Source organism: Urocampus carinirostris, chromosome 3, assembly GCF_059441175.1.
Source record: "Urocampus carinirostris isolate Australia breed hairy pipefish chromosome 3, RoL_Ucar_1.0, whole genome shotgun sequence".
NCBI lineage: Eukaryota > Metazoa > Chordata > Actinopteri > Syngnathiformes > Syngnathidae > Urocampus > Urocampus carinirostris.
The window spans coordinates 18,322,653-18,348,047 of record NC_142351.1 but is presented as its reverse complement, the minus strand read 5'-3'; the positions used below and the strand labels follow the sequence as shown (position 1 = coordinate 18,348,047).

At 40.5% G+C, this 25,395-nt stretch overlaps 1 protein-coding gene across 1 annotated transcript in view; it reads left to right on the top strand.

The window, feature by feature from the left end:
• The window catches only part of LOC148368992 (uncharacterized), a 53,840-nt gene extending 31,582 nt beyond the window's left edge, over positions 1-22,258 (top strand). Inside the window, exons 11-17 of the mRNA XM_088329855.1 lie at positions 1,828-1,914; positions 8,505-8,657; positions 12,882-13,011; positions 13,094-13,126; positions 13,200-13,297; positions 15,520-15,603; positions 22,150-22,258. Coding sequence (XP_088185981.1) covers positions 1,828-1,914; positions 8,505-8,657; positions 12,882-13,011; positions 13,094-13,126; positions 13,200-13,297; positions 15,520-15,603; positions 22,150-22,251 — 687 coding nt within the window. The 3' untranslated portion in view covers positions 22,252-22,258. The remainder of the gene's footprint in view (positions 1-1,827; positions 1,915-8,504; positions 8,658-12,881; positions 13,012-13,093; positions 13,127-13,199; positions 13,298-15,519; positions 15,604-22,149) is intronic.
• Positions 22,259-25,395: the final 3,137 nt, after the last annotated feature.

Here is a 25,395-nt window from a genome sequence, read left to right as displayed (position 1 = left end):
CTCCAGGCAATCCGCCACAATAGAACATCCCTGATCCCTGTTTAGTGTGTGTCTCCAGCCTAAAACAAATATTGGAATAGGCAGTGATTTAAAAACCAGGCAGATATTTCCACACGAATAAAAATAAAATAAATAGGTTAAAAAGTAAGTAGTAGCTCTAATTCAGTTTTGAGAGAGGCAGTCTTGTATTTGATCTAATTTCCAGAATGTTAGTGTGTTTGCAGCAAAGTTCTTACGTCATGGGTTTAAATCCAACTACAAGCCTTCTTGTGAGGAGTTTGCACGTTCTCCCCGTGCTTATGTGGGTTTCCTCTGGGCACTTTGGTTCCAAAAACATGAATGTTATGTTAATTAGCCAATACAAATTGTCCCTAGGTGAGAATGAGCGAGTGAGTTGTCTATTTGTGCCCTGTGACTAGCTGGCAACCAGTTCAGGGTGTCCCCTGCCCATTGCCTGAAGATAGCTCGGATCGTCTTCAGCACCCCTGCAACCCTACTGAGGATAAGCAGTGCAGATGATGGATGGATGGATTCTTACATACACTAGTTATTTCATTTTAAGATTGATTCTGTTAACCTCCATACTACTGCCCATAAGAAATAGCCTGTTAGCAACTGTTTAGTTACAAATTACTGAATGTACTCACATATAAGGCAAACCCCTTTAATGTAGCCACATAATAAATAGATAGAAGAAAACATGTACACCGACATACTGAAGCAGTGAACACCTTATATTTCTTGGGTTGTGCAATCTTTGAGCGATCGGAAACTTACACTTAGGCGAGACACTCCCTGTCCATTTTGTCTCTGGGCGTCAAACCACTCAACGATCTCCTTCTCCGTTTCTGATTACCGTCCAAGACATTTACTTTTTTTCTCCAGGCATAGTGTATTGCGACTTAGACGACCAAATTTCAGCACACTTTTACCATAAATTCTGTGCTGACGTTTGCCCCAAGAATTCCCGTTTTTTTTTTGTTCCTGTATAAGCCACACCTCCCCATGAGCTACCTACCATTCGCTACTGTGTGCACATAATCCACAGAGCCCCTCAGATTTCAGTATTTTATTTTATCATTGCAAATTTGGCTTGGATGCGAGTATATACACGGTAGGGAGAATATCTCCATGAGGATAAATTCAGGGCTCTCATACTCTGTGCTTGAGATGGCGCTGCCATAACTGTATCTATTTTACCTTGAAGGTACCTAAACAAACATGGCCACCATTGAGAAGTTGTTGCTAATGTTTCGAGGGTTGTATGTGACATCATATGTGTGCATATAATCTGACCCCCTCATTTCACTATTTTATTTTACAGTTTTAAATACAGCTTGGATACGAGTATATAGGGTAGGAAAAATATCAGAATATAAGTAGGTAAAAAGAATGCGTCAATGTACTTTGTGCTTGAGACAGCATCACTGTAGATTATTCAGTTGTATTTTGTAGGTAGATATTAACAACCCAGGCTTGCGGACCAATCATCTTCATGTTTCGTCATGAGCAAAGAAGAAAATGCCCCAGAGATTTTGTTCTACAGTTTGTTTTTCAAAATGTAGCGGAGTAACGCACCATGTTGTAACGAGAGTGGAGTTACACAATGTTAGCAATAACACGTAACAGTACTTGTAACTGATATAAAGTAATTGCGTTCCAAGAACACCCAACAACTGCTCGTGACACACTAGTGTGCCCTGGCACACTCTGGCCTGTTAATCAAATCAGCAGCATCTAGGCAGGAAGACATTGAAAAACTGAACCAGGACTCTCCAGGGGCAGTGTCCCTACGCCTGATTGAAATCCATTTTTTGCTTGTTGCAGTTGTGCGACATTCCGTACCTGAGCACACAACTCGACCTGCTGCTGACCCTGAGAGAACTTCCCGTCAGCATGAGGGACTTGCAGCCTGTGAGTGCACTGAACCGCTTAAAAAAGGTCAAATCATTCAAATTCACGTGTGTCCCAACTCGAAAATCTCCCATCACGGCGAGAGCTCCTTACCCGTCCTTTCCAATCTTTTCTGTTTCCTTTTGACTTGATTTGTCCGCCTTCCACAGGGAATACGCTTTACGACGAATCTCGTTTTGCAAGAGAAAAAAAGATCCTAATCAAAAGAAATGTGTTCTTTTGTGCGGTAGATGCTGCAAAGTATTCAAAGAATGCAATTTAACTTCATTCAGGAAACTTCCTGTTTTCAATGAAGACAAATGAATGAAAGAACGTCCAACCAAGATGAGCAAATATTGTTTTTTAAGTGTTTTTGCTGGAGTCAGGATCAATATTTCATCATTAGCGAGTGTGACTCTCTTATATGGGATCATTGTTTATTGGCTTTAGGGACTGCAGGCTGTGAAGTTATTGAAGTCAGACAGCAACACCCCTCAGCTTTGGTTTTCACACTTCTATTTCTCACTCCTCACAAACTTTGCTTTCATTTCAACCGTCTCGCAATGAAGACAAACTGGGGCGCTGCATTAAACTCAGCTCTAACAGAAGAACTAGTTTGCTTTTTCACGTTGGGGACACATGCTGAATTCAAAGGTTGAGGTTTTCATTGTATTACCAACAGCCACTGAAAAACACAACACGCTACCGAGGCCACAGTGGGATGCCTGCGAGACAACAGGGTAGAACACAGGCAAACAAAGACAGGATTTGGTTTGACAAATACCAAAAGATAATTCTAAAATAATTTTCCCAAATGCTCACATCATAAATAACAAATGTTGTCAGACATAGTTGAGGGATTTAAGTACAGAATCCAAATTCTAATTATAGAAACCTTGCCACATATCAGATTTAGACACAAGCTTATCATGATTAGTAGAGGGATTGATTGATTGACATTTTTCTTTCCACTGCTTATCAAGTTCAAGGTTACAATGATTTCAAAATCAACAACTTTGATAAACAATTGACAAAACCTAAGTGAAAAAAAGGGCTGACGGGAATAAAAGCCAAAGCTTATATTGGTCCTGTCCCCTTGACAGTACTTTTCACCTTAATCAAATCATGTAACCAGATTATTTTATCATGGTACTATTATATGTAACAAGACTCATATATCATCGTCACTCAAGAGACAAGGAAATAGTCATGAACACTTGATATGAAATTAAATAATAATAATAATAATAATAATAATAATAATTTCCTTTGTATTGTCATTCTTTTGTAAGAACGAAATGTCGATACACCTGACCCGTTGTAGCGAGCCGATGCAGCCGCAGCCAACAGAGGGCGCCGCCATTTTACCAATGTTATAAGTCTTAGGTATGACTCGATGTAGGTTTCTAATTTTTCAGCACACCATTTGATTCAACATAAAATTAAATTAAACAATTTCAATAATTGAATTAAATAGGCTTTATTGTCATTGATATCAACGCTGTGAAATACTGTATGCAACGATATTAGACATGTTACCCCAGAGTAAAGTGTCACGATTGCCTATTACCCTCAGCTGTGCCCGCTCGTTTGGCACTAGCTGCTGCTCGTTGCCTGATTGGCTCCCCTCCTACTTAAACTCAGTGCTCTCATTTACTCCTTGTCAGTCCGACAACAAACCTCTGCACTTGCAAGGCATGCATTTTGACTCTGTCCGGTATCCTGCTCGTGTATCCAGTATCCGATATCGATCCCATCTGTCCCGTCTGGTCCGGTATCTTGCTTGTGTATCCAGTATCCGGTTTCGATCCCGTCTGTCCTTTCCTGTCCGATATCTTGCTCGTGCATACTGTATCCGGTATCGACCCCTTCTGTCCGGTATCCTGCTCGTGTGACCAATATCCGGTATTGATCTCGTCTGTCCCGTCCTGTCCGGTATCTTGCTCGTCCATCCTGTATCAGGCATCGATCCCGTCTGTCCCGTCCTGTCCTTTATCTGCTCGTGTATCCTGTGTCTGGTATCGATCCCGTCTGTCCCGTCCGGTTTCGATCTTGTCTGCCCCTGGCTTCCTGTTTTCCTGCGCCTGACTTCTCTGTCTCAATTCTTCTGCCCAGTGATCACCGAATCGCTGGTGTTTGCGTTCCCGCGCATGACTGCCCCGTTTCGATAAAATAAAGTTGGTGTGAAAACATTAAGCGTTTGGGTCCCCTGTCTTTTCGGGTTCTGAAAGTAAACATGTATTAAATACTTTAAAGAGAAAAAAATGATAAAAGTCTATCAGCATGAATGGCAGAAAACCAAATTAACAACTTAATGCTTAGAAACTGGCCTAACTTATATAAGAGTTCAAAGTTTGAATGGAAAAGAAAAGTGCATCTTAACAAATAGTGCTATCAAAAGAAGCTCAATTTTTTTTAGCAGAAAACAAAACCCTGAGTAAGTCACAATGTATACATTTTCATAGTTTCGCGCGATAACATTTAGCATCAACATTAAGAGGAAAAACCTTTCATTACCATCCATGTCTGGAGACCCTAAAATAATAACAATGAAGAAAATCTCAAACAGAAAGAAAATGGGAACAAAAAAGAACAAAAAACAAACACAAACAATTAAGGAAAACGAAAATAACAAAATGTCTCAATCTCTATTGTTCTCACAGCTTTTCTCAAAGCAAAAACGTGGACTACGCCTAGGATGTGTGTGTAACAGAAAAAAAAAGCAAGTAAATACAGTACGCTCATAACGGTACAGCTTATTCATTGTTTGATTGGCAACATTAACATTATTCCCCTATTCTCCAATATCCTTTTGAAAATTTGTGACACATAAAAAGATGTAAAAATAGAAATCATTAAGAATATACTGGAAAATGAACCACTCAGTATTAAATGAATCCATATTTGGCGTGGCTTGCACTTACATGACATATTTGACCACTACATGCCGCTTTAATAGATAGATAGATAGATAGATAGATAGATAGATAGATAGATAGATACTATATTCATCCCTGCAGGGAAATTCACATTTCCAGCAGCATCCCTTCGCTGAGAACAATACAATAATAAAGCAAAAGGAATACAATATACAAATACCCTATGTGACGTGCTAATAACCACTGTAGCGTGTTGTATAGAGTATTTAAATAGTGCTACATAAAATACACACTGCAATAAAAGTACGGTAATATGCAATGTATGGGGTGTGGTTTAATGTGGGCCTTTACTCCGCCGGGTGGAGTTAAAGAGCCTCATGGCATGAGGAAGAAAAGATCTCTTCAGTCTGTCCGTAGTACAAGACAGTGACTGCAGTCTGTCGCTGAAGCTGCTCTTCTGTCTGGATATAATGCTGTGTAGTGGATGTGATTAATTGTCCATGATTGACCGCAGCTTTTTTAGTGCCCGTCTCTCAGCTACTGTTGTCAGGCTGTCCAGCTCTGTGCCCACGTCAGAGCTCGCTTTCCTTGCCAGTTTATTGAGACGAGAGGCATCCTTCTTCATGACGCTGCCTCCCCAACACACTGCCGCATAGAAGAGGGCGCTTGCCACAACTGTCTCAAAGAATATTTTCAGGAGCTTTTTGCAGATGTTGAAGGAGGCCAGCCTTTGGAGGAAGTAATGTGTCTTGCAACCAAAAACGAGTGCTAAAAATACAAAATACGGAGACTCAAAGAAAGCAAAGGAGATAAAAACAGAGATAAAAGAAGAGAAAAATAATGAAAAAGAGAAAACAAGAAAGAAAAAAACAAAAGTTTTAAGACCCCTGCTTTAAAGCTTTCTTTTATCACCTTCTTGTTCTTTTAGCTCTTTTTTTATACATAAATTATTCCGGAGACCAAAATGAGTTTTGAAAAACAAAAACGTGGAAGTATTTTGCAAAATATTTTGGCCACTCCTCAGAACTTAAGACCTATTTTTTGAGATCACATAGGTTTTGTGCGTGTTATGAGGGTAAGACAACTTTAGAAGTCATATGAATATTTTGGGGACGAAGTGGCACTTGCTGACATAGAGGCTTTCTGAAAGGTAATCTAAATTCTTAAACATGCAAAATGTGAGGACATGTTTTGCATAAAATTGATATATATTTCATCGAGGAGATAGTGGGGTAATTTGTGCCGATGGGCAAGTAGTGCCAACCCTGCAATTTAGAAAATCCAAGGAGAAGTTGGTCATGGGAGCACATATTTTTCAAGAGGCATCCATTTCACTCATTATGCAAAGAAGGAAGAAAGGTGTTGTCAGAACCCGAACAGACAGAGGACCCAGACGTGTAACATTTTTACACAAGCTTTATTTTACGGGAATGGGGCAGTCATGCGCGTGAACACAAACGTCAGTGATTCGGCTATCGCTGGGCGGAAGGAGTGAGACAGAGAAGTCAGTCGCGGGAAAACAGGAAGCCAGAGGAAGACGAGATCGAAACCGGAGCGGACAGACGGGAACAATACCAGATACCAGACAGGACAGAACAGACGAGATCCATACCTGATACTGGATACACGAGCAAGATACCGGACAGGACGGGACCGATACCGGATAATGAAGCGAGATACCGGACAGGACGCGACAGACGGGGTCGATACCGGATACTGGATACAACTGCAAGATACTGGACAGGAAGGGACCGGCGCGGTCGATACCGGACACTGGAGACTGGAGCAAGGTACCGGACAGGATGAGACAGGCGGAATCGATAGCGGATACTGGAGACTGGAGCAAGATACCAGACAGGATGAGAGAGATTGGGTCGATACCGGATACTGGAGACTGGAGCAAGATACTGTACAGGACGACACAGGCGGGATCGACACCGGATACTGGATACATGAGCGGGATACCTGACAGAGTCAAAATACAAGTCTTGCAAGTGCAGAGGTTCGTTGACGGACCGACCAGAAGTGAATGAGAGCACAGAGTTTAAATGGGAAGGAAGCCAATCAGGCAATGAGCTGCAGCTGGTGCCAAACAGGCAGAACACAGTGAGGCTAATGGGCAACCGTGAGTTCAAAGAACATTTTTTTTGCACTCCAAAGTCAAATTTCTATGATTGGGGTTTTTTACTTGCTGTGTTTGAACAATTATGGATAACCTTAAAAACAGTTTACACATGTTTTAGTACTCTAGTAAGCTGCATCGTGAGTCTGTGCAGTTAGCATGATGCTAGCTGAATACAGCTAGGGGATGTATTTTTATCAAAATGGTGGGGTAATTTGTGCCAAAGAACCTGGGTTAAGTTGCACCACTTGCGTAAGTTCCCCCAAATTATGATTATTTTTTATGTATTACTTTATTCCATCTTATTTTTATTTTACATTGTATCATTAGATTTGATCTCTAAAACTATGTGCCATTCTTAATTTTGGACCAAAATCTATCATGCCACGCAAATACAAAAGGAAGATGGACAGGGGTAGACCATAGGTTTGGTTGGAAAGGAGATGAAGATTTGCAGGATGACCATAAAAAGGTATATGGTTAGGAAGAAAATTGGAGAGGTAACAAAGCCAGCCTATAAAAGAACAGCAGCCCCCAAATGAGTCTTCAGTGAGAGGATGGAAAAAGAGCTAGCTGACTAAAACACTAGCAGCAATGTTGCATGGCTTCATGTTCTCCTCACTTGGGTTATATGTCTCCTTCCTTGCCAAAATCCACAAAAAGAAGAACATAATTGTAAGAAAGAAAGTCCAAACAAGAATTGTGACTGATACACCTGAAAAGATGGAGTTGGAGAAGGCTCACAAAGAAAAATAACATAAAAAGGTTGAACAGGAAAAGCAAAATAATGAAAGAGAAGAAATGGGCTCTGAAACGTGCAAATCAAACTAAAACCAAGACGAAAACGAGCGCCAACGGTGAGCAAACAAAACAGGAAAACCATCGACATCCCTACGCTAACGGGGAGCTAGCTGAATTATACCTGACAGCGACACACGTGAAGAAAAACACAAACGAAAGTCTTTAATTGCCTACCTCCGAGCAAAAATGTTCAGTATGCAATCCCTGTTCACAAAAATCGCTGTATGTTTTGGAGTTGGCCTCACATGTTGTGTTAATTGGATTCTCTATTTTTAAAGTGCTGTCTACTTTCAATGATGTTATAGCCCCACTGCAAACAAACCAGATAGGACTTTGAGACTAAATTCCTTGAGACTCCTGGCGCATGGAATATTTTGCAACATATTTGCATAGTTGAGGGGAGGAACTCTACATGTTCTGTGCCTAATTGAAAAAAAAACATGGTTTGGGAATACCTTTAACAGCCAGAGTTCTCACATCCATTTTTCCTCTCCAAACAGCTCATTGGAAAACCGAGACAGTCCTACTTTCACTTCTGCCTTGAGCTTGTTAAACCAGAGACTTGGTGTTTTTCCAGAGGGATATTAGCACTTGACACAATTACATACAAAGTAATCAAGCCCTCTGACAACACAGGCCTGATTATTCATCATTGGGTCAAATGAGGTGGTGTTTAGAATGTAAATAAAAAAAATCACCATAGCCCTGAGTTATTTTGGCCTCAATACTTACATTCAAAGGGTGTTTGTTGTGTTGGGAAATTAATTTGAGCAAAAATAAGAAACTCAGACGTTGTGTTTGCCTTGCAGTTGATTGGCCAGAAGATCGCAATGTGCACCGAGCTGCATGCCTGCAGGTCATTCGTTTCCGTGCTGGAGTACCTGCTGGCCATCGGCAATTACCTCAATGAGAATGCTGGAAAGGAAAAAGCCAAGGGATTCCGCCTCTCATCCTTAGCTAAAGTATGACACCGACACTTGAGCTGTTACGCAGTGCTAATAAGACCACGCTCATTGACATACACGACAGGGTTTCGCTTCATTTTGACTCTTGGCCTACCTGCTGCGGCCCGAATTCTTGCTGGTCTCCGACGAATACTTTTGGAAGGGTCATCGGCCACTTTGTACTGAAAGTGAGCTTAAATGGAAGCAAGGGGAAGTTGGGGGCAAATGTAAAGCAGGAGAAAAGCATTATAATGTAGTTTAGTCACTATCAGGGTGGGTGAAGTTTTTGGGTGGCAGGCCACATGTGGAAAAAAGACAAAATATTGATTTTATTTTGGGTATGTATAGATGCAGTCTCCAATGCAATACACGAGGGACAAAGATAATGTAGGTCTGTTCAAATTCTCATATCCTCACTACTATTTCAAACAATTTCTCTCAATTTTTAAGCATTTTTTGGTCATAATTTTCTATAATAGCTGCAATGATATTTATTTATGAATATATAAATTAGTTTACGGTAGGATAGAGTAGAATAGAAAAGCACGAGTAGCAAGAATAGAAGTGTCTTTATTGTCATTGTAACTAGATTAGGCATGGCACTCCGAGGTAAACATGTAATAATTTTTAAGAGATCTCATCTCATCTCATTAGCTGCACCGCTTATCCTGAGTAGGGTCGCGGGGGTGCTGGAGTCCATCCCAGCAATCATTGGGCAGTGGGCAGGGGACACTCTGAACTGGTTGCCAGCCAATCGCAGGGCACACAGGGACAGACAACTTGCTCGCTCATTCACACCTAGGGACAATTTAGACCGGCCAATCCACCTGAAATGCATGTTTTGGAATGTGGGAGGAAACCTACGCAAGCACGGAAGTCTGTTCAAATAATATGCTCTATAACATAATAAAGCAGGCTGAATGATAAAAAGTAGTGCTGAAAGACAAAGCTATACGTTAGGCATTGACATTCTGTGGTCTCTGAAGCCCTTTGAGACTCCTTGTGATTAAGGGCTAGACAAATAAACATGACTTGACTTGACTATAAAGATAAATACAGTTAAGTTTAACTTACTTTTGGAAGAGTTAGGCGAATTCCTCCTCTGTTGTACAAAGTGAACGAAAAAAAGGAATCCAACCATTTTCTCAACCGAATCAAGCTTTCTTATTCCACTTTCATTTCAAAAGAAACGGATTGCCTCTTCTTTACATTTTACACCAACCATATTGGATGAATGCCCGAGCGATTAATCAATAAAAATGTCAAAGTTCTTAGCGCGCTAGAGATAAAGTGCAATGTGTTTACAAAACTAGAAAGTAGAAGTCGGATTTTTCTTTTAGGGGGTGGATGCTGGGTGACCTCTCACAGTGCAACACGGCGGAAAAAAACACTACAGTAATGTCCTGTACTCGGAAAAAGGTGCACACAATACAAAATCAAACTTACAGCAATGTCCGGATATTTTTCGACATCCCGGAAAAATGATAGTATCTACCGTTTTGCGTAAGTCGAATGGTCATAAGTAGAAGAGAACCTACATGTATTACGGCTAACTCACCTAAAAAAAGCACAATTCATCTAAAACCGGAATACAGAATCATGAATTTACTAAACATTAAACAAAACATAGGGTAACTCATTTTGAAAATAATATTATTTTCACAAATGTCACTGGGTTGGTAGTGTCTTAATACAGCTAGGCCAACACCCAATACCCTGCCAAGTTTACTTTAAACTCCAACCCTGCAAAGACTGAATTTTTAAAAATGTTTTTCCTTGTCAAACTTGCTGAGAAATTTAAATTCATGACGGGTACTGAACACATCTTTTTGCTGTGCACTCAGGTAGTGTTTGGACATTCATGTGCATCTATTTCAAATGTAATTTGAACTTCTGCATGCGTAAGTGTCCCCAACGGGACATCCTAAGGACCTGTGCGCCGGCTCACACCTAAAATGTTCCCGACCCAATTTAATGAAGACGAGAACTTGTGTCCCCTTTCTTAGCTGTGGTCTTATTGACCTATGAAGTAGATCGAGCCAGAGATAAACTTTTGCCAAAACAATGGCTGACTACAGGCAAAAATAAAACTTACACTCCTTTTTTTCTTACACTTTTTGTGAGGTGTACTAACACCATTTTCACCTTAAGCGAATCACATATTTAAAAACACAATGTATTCTTTATAGAGGCAGTCAAAATCTATTTGTAGAAAATAGGTTTACAAAATTAAACTACGTCAATCCTTTTTCCATTTCAAGGAGTCATTTGTCTGTGATTTGAGCTACGACGTTTCTGTCATGAACCGGAACAGGATCAGGACCCAAATGCGTGACGTTCTCACACAAGCTTTTATTTTACTGGAAATGGGGAGTCATGCACGTTAGTCAGCGGTCTGGCGTGGAAAGACAGGAAGCCAGAGACCGACGAGATGGACACCAATTTCCCAAGCAAATATCGGACAGGACGGGACAGACAGGATTGAAATGGAAACACAATATTGAAATTAACTTGATGGGAACGCAAACTGGAGAGAATAATAAACAGGACAAAAATAGACGGGAACAAAACTGGAAATCGATCTTAAAAAGGACAAAATAAACAGGAACAATACCGGACACGAAATGTCAACAGGAAACAGGACCGAGTCAGAACCTACGTCTTGCGAGGCAGAGGTTCGTTGACGGACTGACAATGGTTGAGCGAGAGCACTAAGCTTAAATAGACGGGAAGCCAATCTGTCAACGAGCCGCAGCTGGCGCCAATTGGGTGCCAAGGCAACCGTGACAGTTTCGACATTGCTACGCCTGAGCCTCATTGGCCATTTTATCCTCAGCACTATCGTGTTTGTCTTTACACCATTCCTTTCCCGCAGTGTGATGTGTTCTAGAGTCTAACTACAGCCCGCCGGCAACATGCAACCTGTCAGGTTTTGAAATTCGGCCAGATAAACAAAAATTGCAGTAATATAAAATATATACCGCATTCACTGCACAGTTCTGAGGTCATGGGTACAAAACCAGATTCTAGCCTTCCTGTGCAGAGTTTGCATGTTTTCCCAATGCCTGCATGGGATTCCTTCCACATGTGTGACAGGTTAATTGGTGACTCCAAATTAAGAAAGAGAGAGAGAGAAAGAAAAATATTCACTTGGTAGGAGTCAATTGTATATTTGCATTGCCGGCCTCTACTATCTCACCGTCACATCAGAGAGTCCACTCCTTCAAATTTCTGGGTGTGCACATCTCCGACGACCTCTCCTGGTCTGCAAAAACCAGAGCGGTGGTGGTAAATTCCCAGCAGCGACTGCATTTCCTGAGAGTGCTCAGGAAAAATCATCTAAAACAACAGCTGCAGGTGTCCTTTTACAAAGCCACAGTGGAGAGCATTCTAACGTACTGCATTACGGTGTGGTAGGCTGGGTGCACGGCAGCAGACAGGAAAATACTTCAGAGGGTCATCAACACAGCCTAGAGAATTGGTGGTTGCTCTACGCCCAGTTTGGAGGACATTGCCTGCTCTCGCTATTTCAGCAGAGCAGAAAACATCATCAAGGACTTTTCTCACCCCGGCCACCACCTCTTCGACCTGCTGCCTTCCGGCAAGCGCTACAGGTCACACAAAACAAAAACAGACTCGGAGACAGTTTCTTCCCCAGAGCCATTACCACCCTAAACAGACACACCACAAAAAACTGAAAAACTCTTGCAAACACACTACCTCATACGAACGTAAAATGGTACTCAAGTCTATGTTTCTTGCACCTCTTGACTGCACTATGTTTTCTGCTCACCTTGCACTATGATGACTATTTTTTGCACCAAACACATATGTTGACCATTTTTTACACTATGATGACTATTTTTGCACCAAATGCCTATTGCACAAACCCTTACGATACCAAACTGTATGTGACATCCTACATGCCGACATTTCTTGTGTAAATATTGTGTAAATTATAACCATAACCTTATCCTCCTTGTATCTTCACTGTGAATGTGTGAACCTGGAGTGTCATGCCCAATTTTGTTGTCACAATATGTTAACCCATTTTGTAACAATGACAATAAAGGTATATTCTATTCTTCTAGGTATATTCTATCTTGTAACTCACAAGGATAAAATCTCAAAGACACACATACCCACACACATGCCTTTTCTAAGCCTGTCCTTCGCTTGATGTACTGTATTTGTCACGAAAGGAAGATGTGTTCATCTTTCGAACGTGCTGTCAACCCACAGTTAACGCAACTTCGCGGCAGAGAGCGGACATTCACCTTGCTTCATGCCCTTGTGGAGCAGCTGATGTTACACGAGCCAGTCTTGGCCAACTTTACCAGCGAGTTGGCGGAATTTGAAGCCGTCCCAGGAGGTAATTCCGCTCCAGTGTTTCATCAAAGATGAATGCAAATTCTCAAGTCATATGAAATAAGCCTTTCTATGTGTGTTAATAGCGTCTGTCAAAGGCCTAACTGCTGAGGTAGATGGTGAGTAGATAGCTTTTCTTTCGGTTAGCCTCAAACTAATCCTGAATAAGTCGGTGCTTGTGTGTTCTTTTAGTTTTAAAAAACGAACTCCAGAAAGTCATTCAGTACGGAAAAACCTCCAAGAAAAGGAAAGCTGGAGCATATCATGGACATTTTCGCAAAGACCTGAAGGTAAAACAATAATCTTGTTTTATAGTTTAGAATTTACTTGTAGTCCTTTTGTGAGAGGGTTTGTTGTGAGCTAATGGATCAAATGAAATGAAATGATGTTTTTTAGTACTTTTTCCATAATGCAACTCAAAGTACTGTATAAACCAGGGGCAGGGAACCTATGGTTCGGGAGCCATATATGGCTCTTTTCATGAGTACATATGGCTCCGAAATAAAATGTAACTATTGCACATCTCTCTGTGGCGTTCCAAAGTCAAGTGATTTCATCCCGATTTTGGTCCATATAAAGCCGAAGCAACTTAATGCAGAAGTTCGATTAGAAACCATTTAAACTGATAAATAAAAACGCTGGCAAACGACTTTGATTGGGTGAGCAGTACAGGTGGGCGGATCCCTGCACACAGCTTATCATTTGCAGTAATTTGTGACATTTTTACAAAAGAACTTTGCATGCACATTGTTTTGAAATCGTTATTAAGGACAAATTTCATGGGAAAAATTGCCTCAACACTCTTAACTTAAGGTGGAAGACAAATTGTAAATGGCATATTTAAATTGATTTGGGACACAGGATTTGGCATTATTATCATTTCATACATTTGATTAAATCATCAAATGACACACAGTGAAATAAAATGTGATGAAGAATTAGCTTTTGTCTAGAGAGCGTGTTTGGCAGTTTTTTCAATTTTGTCAGAAAATATATGATGTGGCTCTCAATTTCTTTTTGAAACATGTTTTATCTTTTATGGCTCTTTGGGTCAAAAAGTTTCCTGACCCGTGGTATAAACATTTAATGAACATTAAGAAACACCCCTTTTCTTTCAACCCAAGTACCTAGACCAGGGGTTGGTGCCCACAAAAGACAGCTGAGGTGTCCGCGGACATGTTCAGAATATAGCTTACTAATTCTGCGTCATTGTGATTTTCTGGTAAAATGATTTTTTTTCTTAGTGGTTGACTGAGTCTACTTAACCCTACTTCCCAGAAATAACCTCGTAATAGCATAGTAACAACATAGTAATAGCATGATAAGTTGTTATTTTAAAAATGCATATCAAACTGGGTGCCCATTGCGCTAATTAGTCTCTCTTTTTCTCTCTGTCTGTCTCTCTCTCTCTCTCTCTCTCTCTCTCTCTCTCTCTCTCTCTCTCTCTCTCTCTCTCTCTCTCTCTCTATATATATATATATATATATATATATATATATATATATATATATATATATATACATAAATATTATATGTAGTCCTTTAAAACAGGGAGCTAATATATTATTTTGCTTTCATTTCAAAAAGAAAGAAATACTATGGAAAAACTGCAAAAATAATAGTTAATGAATACTAGAATACAAAATACTGCTACGTAAAATCTAAAACAGAAATACTACAAAGATATATCTACATTAATTAGACAAAAATATCACAAAAACACTACTATGGAAATACTATAAAAATACTACAAAAATACAACAAAAATACTAATATGAAAACTCTTCCATAATTATTCTACAGATATACTTAAGATAATAAACTGCAAAAATACTATTATGGAAATATTACAACATAAATATTACCAACTACTATTGCAGTAATACTCCAATAAACCTTGAGAAAGTATAGAATACAGAAATACGACAAAACCCGACTGCACAATTACTACAAAAATACTACAAAAATGAAACTACAGTAATACTGGAAAAAAACAACAACTAAATATCAATATTTGTGTTTAAAACAGGAATCCAATGTCTTATTTTGCTTTCATTTCAAAACCAATTTCATGAAACGTATCTTTTTAAAAACAAAATGAAGAAATATAACTTTTAGATGTTGGCATGTACATTTATTCCTAAATTAGAAAACTGGATAAGTCTCCATATTTATTAACCCGCGTGTGCCACGGCTGACCTAGAAACCCGCTTCCTTTTTTGACTTACTCAGGAATTAATGGCGGGCCGGATCAAATCATTCAACGGGCCGGATCTGGCCCACGGGTCTTATTTTTGACATACCTGGATTTCATGAAACGATGACAAGAAAGAAAATTTGATGCATTTGAGTCAGTTAATCAGGAGCGAGCACATTACCAACCACTCGTGATCTGTACGAAAGCAACCTACGAACCAGGCTGGAATTTTCAGAAGTAATAATTAGTAATGAGCACCGACTGCCAGTTGAAAAAAAACACTTACCTGCTGCACTCTGATGTTTTTACTCCCAGGTGGCAGTTGAAAAATACAACACAGAACTTTCGGCCTTGACGAAGTCTTGCGAGGAGATGAAAAAGCTCTACTCTGACATTTTGGTAATCCCTGACTTTATATCTCAACCTTCTTTTTATTGACGATTATTCCTTACTCCCTAAGTGCCAAGACTTTAATCGTCTGCTTTTATCATTAGAAATGAAAAATTGATCAATTTTTCTCAATTCTGAATAAATATACCGGTAGACATCTACATTTTATATTTCTTTATATTCGTTTTCAAATAGATTTGTTTCTTCGAATTAAAGCAAAATAATGTATTAAATCCTTGTTTTAAGCATCTTAGCACTTTGTTTCATTTTGTAGTATTACTGTAATTGTATTTTGTCCTATTTTTGTAGTATTTCTGCTGTTGGATTTTTGGATTGTACTGTATATGTAGTATATTTGTAGTATTACTGTAGTTGTGTTTTTGTTGTAGACAAACAAAGGGAAAATATTCACCAATTTTTTTTAGTACTTTACATATACATATATCCATCCATCCATCCATTATCTGCACCGCTTATCCACAGTAGGGTCACGGGGGTGCTGGAGCCCGGCTATCTTCGGGCAGTGGGCAGGGGACACCCTGAACTGGTTGCCAGCCAGTCGCAGGGCACACAGAGACAGACAATTCGCTCGCTCATTCACACCTAGCGACAATTTGGACCGGCCAATTAACCTGGCATACATGTTTTTGGAATGTGGGAGGAAACCGGAGTGCCCAGAGGAAATCCACGCAAGCACGGGGAGAACATGCAAACTCCACACACAGGAGGTTCGATCTCATGACCTCAGAACTGTGCCATATATATATATATATATATATATATATATATATATATATATATATATATATATATATATATATATATATATATATATATGTATATGTATGTATGTGTGTGTATACCCAATATAGTGCTTTTGGTCCTTTACAGGGAACAAAAAGTGCCCAATAGAACTCTACTAATAAAGAGTAAGAAGTCTGACTTATTCATTGGCTTGGTGGATTTAATAAATTGAATTTCTTTTCTATCCATCATCTTTTTTTACCCAAGTGTATTTTGTTCATATTGAAAATATTTTGTGGTTTTGTGTTTACGAATCCAATCTTAGGGTAAAAACCCTCGCGTAAAGCGTGCTTACTGCTGGCTCTCATGGTTCAGCTCTGAAGGAACGAGCGCTCTGGAATGAGTGCTAGGAGAGCAGACAATTGGGTTATGGGAAGCCAAAATTAGATTGCAATGTTTCGCCACCGAGCGCTTACTGAGGCACGAGAGACTGGAAGGAGTGCTGTAAATATTCAGCCTCTGATGTTTTGTCTCTTCTCGTTAAAATCTTCCGTAAGTGTAAAAGTCTGGTGACAGTATTTGGAAAGAAAGGAAATTAACCTCAACAAAAGTCTTGTCCCATGTGGTCTTGCAGTGAAAAAAAAAAAGTTTACCTCAAAATTCCGACACAGAATGCACCTGATTAAAAGCCGCATGCTCAGATTTAAGAACGAAACCCTATTTGATCTTTGTACAAGCCGCACCAGATTTTAAGCCGCAGGCTTGATCAACGATAAAAATAGACTCATTTACGTCCATTTCTTACATTTTAAGCCCCGCCCGCATCTTGTGCCATTTTCATCTGCATTGTTTTCAGTTTTGTTCCGAACAAGGTGACCATTACAAAGACGAGCACATATTTACTACTGCGCCAAAGAAAATGCAAATGAGGGTTGTGTCTTGTAAAATGTGAGCCCTATTTCTCTAGATCAGTGTTTTTCAACCTTTTTTGAGCCAGGGCACGTTTTTTTACATTGGAAAAATTTGGCCGCACACCACTAACCAAAAATGTTATAAAATGACACTGAACAGTATGTTTAATTACAATATAATTTATAATACCCCCAGTGTTTACAGCACAGACACCTGACAATGACATAATATTTGCAGAAAATGATTCATAAATGTTTTATAAAATTTTAAATTTAAAAAAGTGATATTGGATAATTTCTGACGGCACACCTGATGATCTCTCACGGCACACTAGTGTGTCACGGCACAGTGGTTGAAAATCACTGCTCTAGACAACAGCACCAGGGCAACCATACTGTGGAAAATACTTCAAGATAACAACACATATGTGTCTTTTTGTGTTGTCATTGGTGATTGTAGAGCGCTCATTTTGGGATCCAGACATCGCAATTTGAATCCCGGCTCCTGCGTATTACATGTCAAAGTGTCCTTAGGTAAGACACTGAACCCCTAATGCCCCCAATAAGCAGGTTTGCGCCTTACATGGCTGTACGGCCGCTATTGGTAAATGTGAAGCACATTGTAAAGCGCTTTGGGAGGTCTTCATTGACTTGAAAAGCGCTATATGCAAATCATTTCATTTCATTTCACTTTTAAACGTTCCTCGAGAATTAAAGAAAACTTAAGCGACCTGACACAGATGATTACAATACCAGGGCTGCGACTAACTAGTTCAATAGTCAACTCGTCACAAAGTATATAAAGTCTAATAATCTGATAGTTTTTGTTTTTCTTTTTTTTTTAAATTTGCATGAAGTTGATTTAATTATGTGGCAAATTATAACAAACTCAAGGAAACATACAGCAGATTTATACAGTGTTCGGTCAGTAGAGACATGAATCCATAAATAAGCGTTTTTTTGTGTATTTACTGACAAACAAAATGAAATTTAAATTAATCTCTGCCAAGTTTTTAACCAAAATGCGGCCCGCCACTCAAAAGGTTTGCCCACTACTGCTTTGATTTCCTGAATTAATTTAATTTGATTTATAAGAGTTTATTTCAATTTCAATTGTTTCAAAATCGGGATGAAATCACTTGACTTTGGAACGCCACAGAGAGATGTGCGATAAATCCTAGTGTAGATATGAATACAATATAGATTTATTTATTTCATTTTTGAAATTCAAGAATAGTTTTTTTATAACATATCGAATTCCTGTGAACAACTAGTTACAGATTCAATTCCAACTACCAGAACCCAGATTGAATGGTCTCCCTGTGCATTTCCCCCAGTCACTCCGGTTTCTTGCCACATTCCTAAAAACTGCAGGACGAAATTGTTACTGTGCTCTTCAACTGGCTGCCAACCAGTCCAGGGTGTCCAAAGTCAGCTGGGACAGGCTTCATGAATGAATGGATGAAAGAATGAATGAATAAATGAATGATTGAATGAATAGGTTACTTATTGAATTGCAACACTGAAATTCTTGTGAAGAGTAAATTTCACGAAAATGAAAAAATACATTAACAATAAATTTGTTATATTTAAAACAAAAAAGAGGGGGGCGGGGGTGGTTAAGCATGAAATCAATTAATTCAAAGTTATCATCAAATTGATTTTGGCTAACTGTAAAACACTTGCCTATTCACTCATATTCACCATCCAAATATGTAAAATATGCCATAACTAGTTTGGCCTTATTTTTGCATCCTAATGTCACACAAGCTTTCAGAAAATAATGTTGTTTAGGAAACAGCCCTATGGTCATTAAACTGTAATATACTAATAATATCACAACTGCTGCCAGAGACTGACGATGCTGACAAATTTAAATTAAGTTCCATAAAGGATTCACATTGAAGTGCCCCATGAGATGCTAAACAAGAATTGCTCCTGACTCCAGTTTTAGTGGCATACATACGGCTGCACGTGTCCAAAAACTTCAAAAGATGCTTACAAAATGATCAGAAAACACGCCGTAAGTATTTTACTGTGGTAATCCCCAGGTTCGCTAATCAGACAGATATTGATCAAGCTTTTGTCTCCACTGGTAAAATCTTCATTACATATATAGAAAGGGTGAGCTGGCCTGTTCTTTGCAGATTGTAGCTTTAATTTCAGTTTGATTAGCAACTGCTCTTATGTAGCCTCGGAAAATAGTGGAGGAACCTTGAAGGTTGTCGTGCAACCAGAGGTTAGAATAGAACAAACGTCAATACACTACTATCTCTAAATGTTGAAATAAACTTTGAATTTGCCGTATCTGAATGAAAAAAGGGTCAAATAAAGCTATGGCCTTTTTATTCAATGGTGATGTTTTTCATATGCATCTTTGCATGGCGTGTAACAACCCATACCAGTCCAGTGTGTTGTTTTCTGTTTCTACAGCAAGGACATTGTATGTAATGATGTCAGCTGACTGCTGCATACTAGCAGTGAGTCTCGAATAACTACCTAACAAAATTAAGCCTCATCAGGTCAGTAGGGAAAGAATATTTAATGACAAACATGACTAGTTAAGATGGCTGATCTATAGAAAATTGTGGCTGCTTGTAAAATATTTCAGGCAGGGAATTGGATTGGGAATGCAGAGAAACGTTTTGGAATGGGACAAGCTATCAAAAACCTAAACTGTCTGCTTGTAAGAAAGCAGAATGTGTCACTGTACTGCAACAGTCATTGTATATTTTTATATATATATATATATATATATATATATATATATATATATATATATATATATATATATATATATATATACCACAGCCATATCCCCCTAGTGGGAGGTGGCTAGAGTCATTTCTGACTCTTTTTTTGGGGGATTGATTTAGAGGAGGGGATTCCCAGCCCCCTCGTTCAACCCAACTGAGGTGTTGGGAGTCATTAGGTGACCAAACCCCCCAATTCCAACCCTTAATGCCGAGCGCCAAGCAGGGAGGCTATGAGTGCCAATGTTGTAAGTCTTGAAACCAGCGACCTCCCAGTCTCGGAGCGGGCGCCCTACCATCTAGGCTACCATTTATAATATCCGATCGGCACGTAAAACACTGTATCTTACCATACCATACTATACCATACCATACCGTTCCACACCACACCATACTGTACGATATTATAACATACCGTACCGCATCGCACCGCAACGCACCGCAACGCACCGCATCGCACCGCAACGCACCGCAACGCACCGCATCGCACCGCATTGCACCGCATCGCACCGCATCGCACCGAACTGCACCATACCGTACCATACCATACCATACCACACCACACGACACTATACCGTACCATACCACAGCACTCCACACAACACCACATCAAACGATATTATAACATACCATACCGCATCGCACCGCATCTCACCACATCAAACTGCACCGCACCGCATTGCACCATACCATACCATACTATACCATACCATACCATATTATACCATACCACATCACATGACACCGTAACACACCGCACCATACCATACCACACGACACCATACCGTACGATATTATAACATACCATATCACATAACATTGCACCGCATCGCACCACACTGCACCATACCGTACTATACCAAACCATACCACACTATACCGTACCATACCACACCACACCAAACGATATTATAACAAACCATACCGCATTGGACCGCATCGCACCACATCACACTTCACCGCACCGCACTCCACCATACCATACTATACCATACCATACCATACCATACCATACCATACAATATTATACCATACCACATCACATGGCACCATACCGCACCGCACCATACCATACCAAACCATACCACACCACACCACACTACACTTGCTGAAAAAACATTGCATTCCTAGAACACTGTATCTTACCAAAAGCACCAAAAGTATTTGAGTTTCGGCCAAAAGAAAAACGTATAACTGAAGAAAGCCAATAAAAAAAGATGTTGATGACATAAAATCAGCTCAACACTGATCGCCAAGCACTGCAAACCTTTCACGGAGGGTGAACTTATTAAATACTGTTCAAAGAATCCTAAATTGGATAGTCGGCCCTCACACATTTTCAGATTACCAAACCTGGACCAGTTTCTGAAAAGTTTGGACACCCCTGCCACACAACATTGTACTGTCCTGTACCTTAAAACACATTACAACATGGATTTCTTTTCCATTAGGTGTAAGCCCATCTCAGGTATGATTGACCTTTTATTTTTAAACTGGTCACATTACCTGGTATTTGATTTTCCTTCATTTTGCTTTGGATGGTGGGAGAAGGTCAAGGATGCCTACTGTTTATGGCTCTGCTGCTTTTTCCACAGTGCTTGGAATTTTGGAAAATTTTCGGGGTGAAATTCACAATAACCTGGATAAGACTTGTTTGTTATTCATTCTTCTGTATTTTTGTTTGTGGTCGGTTGCTCCATCAAACTTTATACAAACAAATTGAAGCTGAATATGTTCATTTGTGATACCTGAAGAGAAAACTGGAAAACAAATGTGTGTCACACAAAACCCTTTGTTCATATGGTTAAAAAAAAGACTGTAGTCAACAGCGGCACTCGCATAAGCATGCAGCATGTTGATTAGCCCACTTAACCTCATTCAACCCTCCAAAAGTTCAGAAATCAGTGTTGCTGACCCCAGTTGATTATTAAGTAAGCCATCCATGCCCAAGTCTGTCTTTGGGTTCACCAGGGGAGAAGGCGGCATGCAGCCGCACATCATGAGGTCATTAATTCAAACGAGCAGCGTTAAGAACAAACATTAGGCTAAACCGACATCACAAATTGTAAAGTAATTTTGCTGGCGCTGAGTGGTTGGGTGTGCCATCCCAAGCAAGTAAGCTCCTGTGCATTTTCTGTTTCTGCTAGGTGAATTTTGGAGAGGCGGAGGACCAGGATTCACAGGAGCTCTTTGGTTTCATCTCTCAGTTCATCCACGACTTCAAGAGGGCCCGTGCTGATGTTATCTAGATGGACTAGATGAAATGTAGTCACTGACAAGAATAAAAACACTTTTGTTTTGTATTTTTCATTTTCCACGAGTTGAATTCACATATTACGTCGTCGGGAAGTAATCAAAAAATAGAGCCTTGAGGAACAAAGGAAACAGTGTTTCAGGGTCAAACTGCAAAACACCGGCCATGTACCAACCTCATTTTACTGTAATGCACTGCCCTCCGGTCTCCTGAAGTCTAAAATCAAGAGGCTTCAGCTGGTACAAAATGCTGCAGTGAGGCTTTTATATAAGACAATAATGTTTGATCACATTACCCCGATTTTAGCTAACCTGCATTGGCTCCCTGTTAGCTTAAGATGTGATTTTAAGGTTATGTTCGTCGTATACAAAATCATGCATGGACTTGCTCCCTCATATCTTTCAGATTTAATTTCCCCCTATGTTCCGGTCCTGAGGCTTCGCTCTGAAAATGCTGGTATACCAGTGATCCCAAGAGCCAAGAAGAGATCCGCAGGTTCGAGAGCGTTCTTCATTCAGGCCCAGGTGCAGTGGAATGCTCTTCCCCCTGCGATTCAATCTGCAACCTCAGTGGAAATGTTTAAATCTAAGCTTAAAACACACTTCTATTCCATAGTATATGAATAACCTATATTTTATGTTGACAATATCTGTGTATTATTTGCCCTTATGTAGGCTTTAGATCAGGGGATGGTGTCATAATAGTCTGTGGTTTGCAATAATCTGTGGTCTGTGCAGCCTTTTGAGACTCTTTGTGATTAAGGGCTATACAAATAAACATGACTTGACTTTTAATTAGCATTACAGCAATGCAAGTGTACAAATTGATATGACTGTTCATAGAAATAAGACTACCGGTAAATGCAATTCTTGACTAAAAAAAGGGAGAATGATGAGCGGTTCCGTTATGGGTTCTGGGACGACGTTACTTGGTTTTAAACGGGGAAAATAAAATTCATATATCTTCACCTATGCACCGATCTTCAAATAATCCGTGGACAATCATCTGATTAGTTACACATTTGAGGTTTAATTTCTCAAATTAATGGCTGTGTTGTGTCAAAATTACTGAAAACTTAAACAAAGCATCGTGCTATGAATACTTTTAAATACTGCGAATGCTTTGAATATGGCTATTATCAATAATTCATCATCCCAATGGAACTTTTTTTTTTAATCGAAAAGAGACCGCAAAACAGTACAGGAACCGTCAAATTTTTGAGCGCATTTTAGGAGGAGATCTGTCGTGATTACCTAACCGGAGTCACCTGAGGTAATCAGCTGGGGTGCTGGAACGCGATCTCTTGATTGGTGGAAGTCTACTACATAAGCTGTCAGCGTCCAGAGATGGACGTTCGAGTGTCTTCCTCATTTCCTGAGTGAACCTCCAACATTCAAGGTACCACAAGCCCATGTATATTCCAAGTCTGATTCTCGTTGCCTGACCCTTGTCTGTTAAAAGTTTTCGATCTACTCTTCCGTCCCGGCCACCGACTTACCTGCTACGTTTCGCCACGCGTTTTCACCACGGAGTTGCCATATCGTCCCAAGAGGCTTTCCACTGCCAAGGCTCGACGTCCCAAGCCTGCTCCACCGAATCTTGTCACAATAAATCCTTTAACTGACGCTATTGGATCCGAGTCCTTGTTCTGTTCCATGACAGAACACTCGAACCAAAGCATGGATCCAGCGACAGTTCGTCCCACCTCTGAGAGATGCGGAAATGCCGAACAGGAATCCGCGCTACAGCGCCTACAACACACCGAAGGCGCAATACAACAAATCGTCCACGACGTATCCACACTAGTCCGGCAAGTACAACGTCACCAAGATTTTTTTGAACAGTGCGAAGCTTCCCCGGCAACACGAGCACGAGATCCAGTTCCGCCCCTTTCTGATCAGGTCGGCAGTGTTGAACCACGAGTAGGTTCGCCAGAGAGATTCAGTGGAGAGCCCGCCCAGATCCGCCCCTTTCTTATAAATTGCCGACTAATTTTTGATCTACAACCGCGAGCCTTTGTGAACGAAAAGGCGAAGGTGGCTTTTGTGATAAATCATCTGACTGGCAGAGCCCGCCTTTGGGGAACGGCAGAATACGAACGAGGGGCGACAGCATGCACCTCTTTTAATTTGCTTAGCCAGGAAATGATTAAAGTTTTTGATTCTGGAGCCTCATCAGTCGATGCTGCTCGTTCAATCTTGAACATTCGCCAGGGGAGACGCTCCATTGCCGACTATGCCATTGACTTTCGCACACTAGCAGCCCAGAGTCACTGGAACGAAGAGGCGCTGGTCGACGCCTACCTCCATAGCTTGTCCGGTTATATCAAAGACGAATTGGTTTCCCACGCTCCTCCGGTAACTCTTGACAATGCTATCGAACTGACCGCCCGGATCGACCGTAGGGTTCAGGCAAGACGCAGAGAGAGAGAAGATCCCAGACAACCCATCACCCGGCAAAGTCAAGACATTAGTAAGATACCGAACCCCCCAACCAATTCTACCGCACCTCATGAGATGATGGAGGTGGACCGCACCTTTCTCTCCGTCGAAGAACGCCAGCGAAGGCGTACCGAACGGCTATGTTATTACTGCGGCGGCCAGGGACATAGGGTGGTCAATTGCCCGTTAAAAGCAAACGCTCGTCGGATATAGGGGACATCCGATTGAGCTCAGCTTTATTATCGTCCCCCAAGACTGATAGACCTGTTCTCCGGGCAAATCTCATTATTTCCGGTACATCTCAACCCTTCCATGCCCTCATCGATTCTGGCGCCGAAACAAATATCCTGGATTTGTCACTCGCACACAAGATGGGGATACCTGTTGAAACCCTTCCTAACCCGGTATCAGCTCGGGCTTTGGATGGCCACCTATTAGGCACCGTATCTCAAATAACGGAACCCATTGAACTACAGTTGTCTGGAAATCACAGAGAGAAGATCCGATTTCACTTACTTCACTCCCCTAACCAACCCCTTGTCCTGGGTCATCCTTGGTTGGTGCAACACAACCCCCATTTCGACTGGCGCACTGGGTCGATACTTGAATGGGGCATGGACTGTCACCAAACCTGTCTGCAAGCCGCTCCTTACCCAAATCATCCTGTTTCCACGAGGGCTCCACCCAATCTGTCCAAG